This window comes from Dendrobates tinctorius, unplaced genomic scaffold (genome assembly GCF_039654945.1).
Source record: "Dendrobates tinctorius isolate UK_male_01 unplaced genomic scaffold, ASM3965494v1 ptg000082l, whole genome shotgun sequence".
NCBI classification, from domain to species: domain Eukaryota; kingdom Metazoa; phylum Chordata; class Amphibia; order Anura; family Dendrobatidae; genus Dendrobates; species Dendrobates tinctorius.
This window is the reverse complement of record NW_027361750.1, coordinates 3,898,437-3,904,626: the sequence shown is the minus strand read 5'-3', so window position 1 is coordinate 3,904,626 and position 6,190 is coordinate 3,898,437. Positions and strand designations below refer to the sequence as shown.

General features: G+C 44.9%; 1 protein-coding gene across 2 annotated transcripts; it reads right to left on the bottom strand.

Moving 5' to 3' along the window:
• Window positions 1-595: 595 nt before the first annotated feature.
• LOC141096933 (uncharacterized) lies at window positions 596-5,187 on the bottom strand. Of its 2 annotated transcripts, XM_073583847.1 has the most exons (6): window positions 4,614-5,187; window positions 2,033-2,211; window positions 1,830-1,960; window positions 1,679-1,757; window positions 1,529-1,600; window positions 596-1,417 (listed from the first exon to the last, which is right to left on the bottom strand). In XM_073583847.1, exons 2-6 carry the CDS (start codon window positions 2,201-2,203, stop codon window positions 1,304-1,306), a joined length of 567 nt encoding a protein of 188 aa, XP_073439948.1. In that variant the 5' UTR covers window positions 2,204-2,211; window positions 4,614-5,187; the 3' UTR covers window positions 596-1,303. The 2 variants fall into 2 exon arrangements, with proteins under 2 accessions (XP_073439948.1, XP_073439947.1); XM_073583846.1 differs by having other exon boundaries at window positions 596-1,600.
• Between the last annotated feature and the right edge of the window lie 1,003 nt (window positions 5,188-6,190).

The following is a 6,190-nucleotide window of genomic DNA, read 5'->3' as shown; positions in this document are numbered from 1 at the left end:
TGGACTGTGGAAGGATAGACAGGGGGAGGATGGACTGTGGAAGGATAGACAGGGGGAGGATGGACTGTGGAAGGATAGACAGGGGGAGGAAGAGATGCTTCAGCAAGCACTTCCACTAGAGCATTCTGACAGGCTTGCATCACACGCATCTGCTGGTGAGTACTTAAACCTTCCATTTGCCGGACAACAGATTGAAAAAAGGTATGTCTCGGTGTCTGGTTTGATTCTAAACTCATCTGTTCCATGTATCTTCTGAGTTCCATGATACTTTGATTGATCATGGTCAACCCAGAAGATAACCGTTGTCCATAAGTGTGGAAACCGTGTTGAACAGTTGAGTTTAGACTCAAACAGTCAGACAAGGTCAGCCTTTCCTGACTCCTCAGACGCTGCCGGCCAGAACCAAAAGTTGGTCGAGATGTTGCGGCAGTGTCTGAGGGGTGGGGAACAGGGAACAAGTCGTCACCAGCAGCTTCATGTGATGAAGTCTGCCCTGCTGCTCCAGTGCTGGTGGAGGGGATAGAGGGATCAGACAAGAGGGAAGGTAGAGAGGGGTCGGATACCTCGATGTGGTCACCGGGGGCGGTCTCACTAGGGATCACTCCAGAGGGACGCAACTCTGATGCAGACTCCCGAGTGCTGCAGATGGTGCTAAAAAAAAAAAAAAAAGAAGAAAAAAATGTATATTAAAAATATTGATATTTAATTTAAGTCTGCTGAAAAAAAAATTGGTTAAACATTTCTACTACAGGAATTGTTTGGGGAATATTTACCTTCTGCACGCCATTGTAGATCGCAGGAACGCCAGGGCTTGGTAGTTTTTGTACTGGGGTCCCCGGCGTCCTCCCGACGATCCACTCGGGGTCTGAATCTCTTTGTTGTAGTCCCTCTTGAAGCGATCCCGGAGCGACCGCCACCGTGTGATAACCCTGTCACCTGTGAAGCAAAAAAAAAAAAAAAAAAATGTTTAGTATTCAACACTTCACATGCTGGAAATATAAGTTACTGAAGTTGTAATACTTATGCACAAAATCCCTGGCCCTCGCATTGAGTTCCTCCCAGTTGTCAATAACTGAAGAACAGACTTCATCCCAGAGCCGTCGTGTGGTTGGTTGGTCGGCATGAAGACGGTTTGCCATGTTCCACAGCGGCTCCCGGATTTCCACCTCATGGATGAGGTCATCACTATCAATAATGACACCCTCCTCCTGATGTCTGCGGGGAGCACGCTGTGAAACCTGTGAAGATAAAAAACAAAACAAAAAGCAAAAAATTACATTATATTCAAACACATGATGTTCATTTAAACAATTATCAAAATAGGGTTACTTACCGTTTGCCGACCACCAGAGGCATCACCTTGACGACCCTGGGATGTCCTGGGAGTCACTCTAGTGCGGGCACCGGATTCTGAAGACTGGGAAAAAAAAAAAAAAAATGTTTGGATGGATGCATAGTTATGGTGTGCACTGTGATGAATGTTTGTGTTGGGTGTAGCATTATGTATCTGTGTATGTGCTAAACTTACAATCTGCGCACCCCCTCCGTGTGTCTCTCCACCCTGCACGTCTCCTCCTGGAAGCTCCTCTGAATCAGCTTCCTGTTAAAACATAATAGGATAGTGTTTTTAACCACAAAAAAATTATTTTAAATAAAAAAAAAACAAAATTTTTTTTACCTCAGCTCGCTGATGTGAGGGGGAGCTTTCAGGAGAAGACATTACGGCTTGGGGCAGCTGTGTTGCTTCCTGAACTGATCTGCAAGTATAAACACACTTGTTAAGCTACTATACAAAGTATCATAATAAGCTTTCAGGCTTTTATACTTACAGGGAAAATGTTTGGCTGGCAGTATCTGCTTCGGCCTGGCTGGCAGTCTCTGTTGCGGTCTGGCTGGGCCTCTCTGCTGCAGCCTGGCTGGCTCTCTCTGCTGCTACCCTGCTGGTAGTGCTTGAAGTGATCTGCAAGTATAAAGAGACTTGTTAAGCTACTATACAAAGGATCATAATAAGCTTTCAGGTCTTTATACTTACAGGTAAACTAATGGTTGCCTGTACGCCGCGGTGTGGCTGTTCCTCTCTGCTGCGGTCAGGGTTGTTTCTGCTGCGGTCTGACCGGTCATGTCTGCTGCGTTGATCCCTGCTGCGGTCTGAATCTCTGCTACGGTTGGGCTGGCCGTGTCTGCCGGTATGGTGGCGCTTCATTGTGTGAACTGAAAGAAAATGATATGAAAGTTTAAAAAAAAAACAAAAAACCACATTTTGTATGTGTAATTCCCTGAAACTAATTATACGCAATTTTAAGTGTTTGCATGTCTACATTCCCTTATCTCAGAGTGTAACCAGTGATTGAAGGTGTATAATATTTTGTGTAAACCTACTTTCTTTGTGTTTTGTAACTGAGTGTAACCAGTAATTGAAGGTGTGTAATTGCTGTGTATACCAGTTTGCATTCCCTGAAACTCTCACCGAGAGTGTAACCAGTGATTAAAGGTCTCACCGTGTAACCAGTGATTGAAGGCGTGTAGTGTGTAATTGCTGTGTATACCAGTTTGCATTCCCTGAAACTCTCAACAGAGTATGTAACCAGTGATTGAAGATGTTTAATTTCTGTGTATACCCACTGTGTTAGCATGGTTTTGAATTCCCTGAAACTCACTTGTGTATACCCATTTTTTCATGGTATGTTGCAATCTCACTTTTAACCACACTTGTATACCAGAACACTTCAATTACCTTTATGGTAACTTAATTTTACCTTTTTTAAAATGATACAAAGTAGATTTTTTCAAAACAATTTATTTATTTATTTTTTTTATTATTTTTTTTTTTTCAAAAAAATAGGAGCTACTCTGCTCTTTATTTTAAATACCACAATACATGAAAAATAAAAAAACGCAAACACGCATAACACACAGCCAGGCTACACACTCCAGGTGTATTGCAGGTGGAAGATTTGCAGCGGAGTTTGAAATTCTATCAGTCAGGCTGGTGTTTGATGTCTGGTTCGGTTTCTTCAGTGTGGCTGTTGCCAGATGTCTGGGCCCAAACCACATACAATACCATTCAGGCCGGTTTCACATTTGCACTTTATAGCGCAGCGATGGCCTGCACACGTCCGCCACAAATCCCCACCTACTACCGCACATGAATGCTTGCGATCTGCGCACCCTATCTTTATCATAGGGTGCGCTGGCAGGATTTTACAGTGTGCTGCGCACTTTTGAAGGTGTGCCGTGCGCGCCAAAATGCAACATGCTGCGTTTGGCGCACAAGGGCACACCTTCAAAAGTGCGCAGCACACGGTAAAATCCTGCCAGCGCACCATCTACGCACCCTATGATAAAGATAGGGTGCGCAGATCGCAAGCATTCATGTGCGGTAGTAGGCGGAGATTTGTGGCGGACGTGTGCAGGCCATCGCTGCGCTATAAAGTGCAAATGTGAAATCGGCCTAAATGGTATTGAATGTGGTGTTATTGGGCCCAGACATCTACATTAAAACACCAGCCTGACTGATACAGTCAGGCTGGTGTTTGATGTAGATGTCTGGGCCCAATAACACCACATACAATACCATTTAGGCCGGTTTCACATTTGCACTTTATAGCGCAGCTATTTCCTGCACACGTCCGCCACTAATCCCCACCTACTAGCGCACATGAACGCTTGCAATCTGCACACCCCATACTAAAGATAGGGTGTGCAGATCGCAAGCGTCCATGTGTGCTAGTAGGCGGTGATGACCAGATGGGACGGGGATTAGTGGTGGACGTGTGCAGGAAATAGCTGCGCTATAAAGTGCAAATATGAAACCAGCCTTACACCACACAATCACAGCAAGAAATACAATATTAAAGTTGTATGAAAATAACATGCAGTACACATGCAACAGAGAAAAAAAAAAAAAAATGCAACACACACACACACGCTCCAGGGGTCTTGCAGGTGGTAGACTTGCAGCTGTGCAGACAGGTTTTATAGCTCTAGTTGAATCTTCTGTCAGGCAGGCTGGAGTCTGATATCTTGCTTGGAGTATTCAATGTTGCTGGTGCCGGATTGTCTGGGCCCAATTACACCACATACAATACACCACTCAATCGCAGCAATCACAGCATAAAAAATACAATATAATTACAGTTGTATAAAAATAAAAAGCAGTACACATGCAACAGAAAAAAAAAAAAAAAAATGCACACACAGGCCACACACATACACACACACACGCTCCAGGGGTCTTGCAGGTGGTAGACTTGCAGCTGGGCAGACAGGTTTTATAGCTCTAGTTGAATCTTCTGTCAGGCAGGCTGGAGTCGGATATCTTGCTTGGAGTATTCAGTGTTGCTGGTGCCGAATTGTCTGGGCCCAATTACACCACATACCATACACCACTCAATCGCAGCAATCACAGCATAAAAAATACAATATAATTACAGTTGTATGAAAATAAAATGCAGTACACAAGCAACAGAAAAAAAAAATATAAAAAAAAAAAAAACCAGACATGCAACACTCACAGACCACACACACACACACACACACACACACACACACACGCGCTACACACTTGCTACACACTTGCAGGCCATACACAGAAATGTCATAGGTATACTCACACTTGGTAAAGCTGGTACTGGCAGGCCTCTTGATAGCTGTGGCTGCAGGCTTGGTGGGTGTCTGGCAGGCTGGGTGGGTGGTCTGGCAGGCTTGGTGGCTGTCTTGCAGGCTTGGTGGTGGTCTGGCTGGCTTGCTGTCTGGCTGCTACTGCATGTCTGGGCCCAATTAGCCCATCTTATATAGTTTTGGGACTGTCTGGAAAAGTATCTTTTTTTCTGGGCATGCGCAGTGCGATTTTGCGGATCCTGCCGGCGGATTCCGCAAAATCGCGGATCCCGGCGGATCCGCCGCCCATAGGGCCCCATTCTACCACATGGCTGATGACGGCGGATCCGCCGTCATCCGCCATTTTGACGGCGAAAAAAAACGTTACATTCTCCGTCCCCCTCAGACAGAATCCGCAAAGAATTTTGCGGATCCGCCGAATATCGGACGCAACGGACGACCATCCGTCAAAATCCGCCACTAATGTATCCCAATGGGGAAATTGGCGGATCCGCAACAAGAAAAAGCGGATCCGCCAATTTCAAATTTTGGCGGATTTTGACTGATGGCAAAAAACTGAAGTGTGAAAGAGGCCTTATGGTGATTTGGAAATTTTGGCTGGGTGACTTTACCCCTGTGCATACTGTGGCCTGTCCTGATTAGACAGAGTCTTATTGAGCGCTCAAGGAAGGAAAGATGCCACACATTGTTAGCAGCAATACCTTCCAGCAGAACTCTGGAAACTTTATTCATATTCATGGTCTTTTATCAGTTCGTATAAAGGAGTGGTTACTCATTAACATAAAGGCTTTACTTCTTAGCTAATTGGTCAGTTTAAATGCATGAACATATATGGGTGTCCGACCTGGGGTTATTTAGACACCACGTGATTTACTGTCCGGAGTCTTGCACTTGTCAGCAAGTCTCCAATATCGGCCGGACCATCTGGCCTTGCTTCCTCATTCCCTATGTCTGCTAGATATTTCTCAAGTCACAAGACAATGAGATGACTGGGTAGCAGGTTATTTCCACCAACTAGTTATAAGGTTCAAACTGTAAATATGTATCTGTGTGCATATAAGAATATATAATAGTACATAAGTATATAGCAGTATATGGAGTATATAGCCTATAGCAGGCAAGTGAGATCTATATGAAATACATATACATATATATTTCCATAACAATCCCCCCTTAGAAATCACTTGCCCTAAAATCCTGCTCCTGGCCCAAAGCGCTGCAACTCTTTTATGCTGCCAGTGGACTGACATATGCCTAGTGCATACATCCTCCTCTGTACAGACTTTCGCAAATGGGCGGTCAGGAGATCTGTCCCTAAAGGGGGTGTGGTGCAATGTGATCAAAGTCTCTTAGTTAGCAGTCTATGCAGTCAGTGCATGTGTATTCTCCGTCAGGTAGGTAATTTATTCTGTCAGGTAGGTCATCCACAGCATCATTCCAGCTCAGGTGTATCTTCTGGTATGAAGGCCTTTTCCTGCAATGCGATGCGTGGATCCAGGTGCTGTTTTCTCTCCAGGTCGGTGGCGTCAGCACTTGGAGAAGGGCCATCAGATCTGGGATCGAGTGCTTC

Bases quoted from the DNA above. Each gene is read 5' to 3' on its own strand.
- LOC141096933 (XM_073583846.1), bottom strand. From the start codon at position 2,203: ATGAAGCGCCACCATACCGGCAGACACGGCCAGCCCAACCGTAGCAGA. The intron at 1,961-2,032 runs GTAAGTATAAAG...TTATACTTGCAG, and splicing joins AGGCAACCATTAGTTTACCT to ATCACTTCAAGCACTACCAG. The intron at 1,601-1,678 runs GTAAAAAAAATT...ATGTTTTAACAG, and splicing joins CCTCACATCAGCGAGCTGAG to GAAGCTGATTCAGAGGAGCT.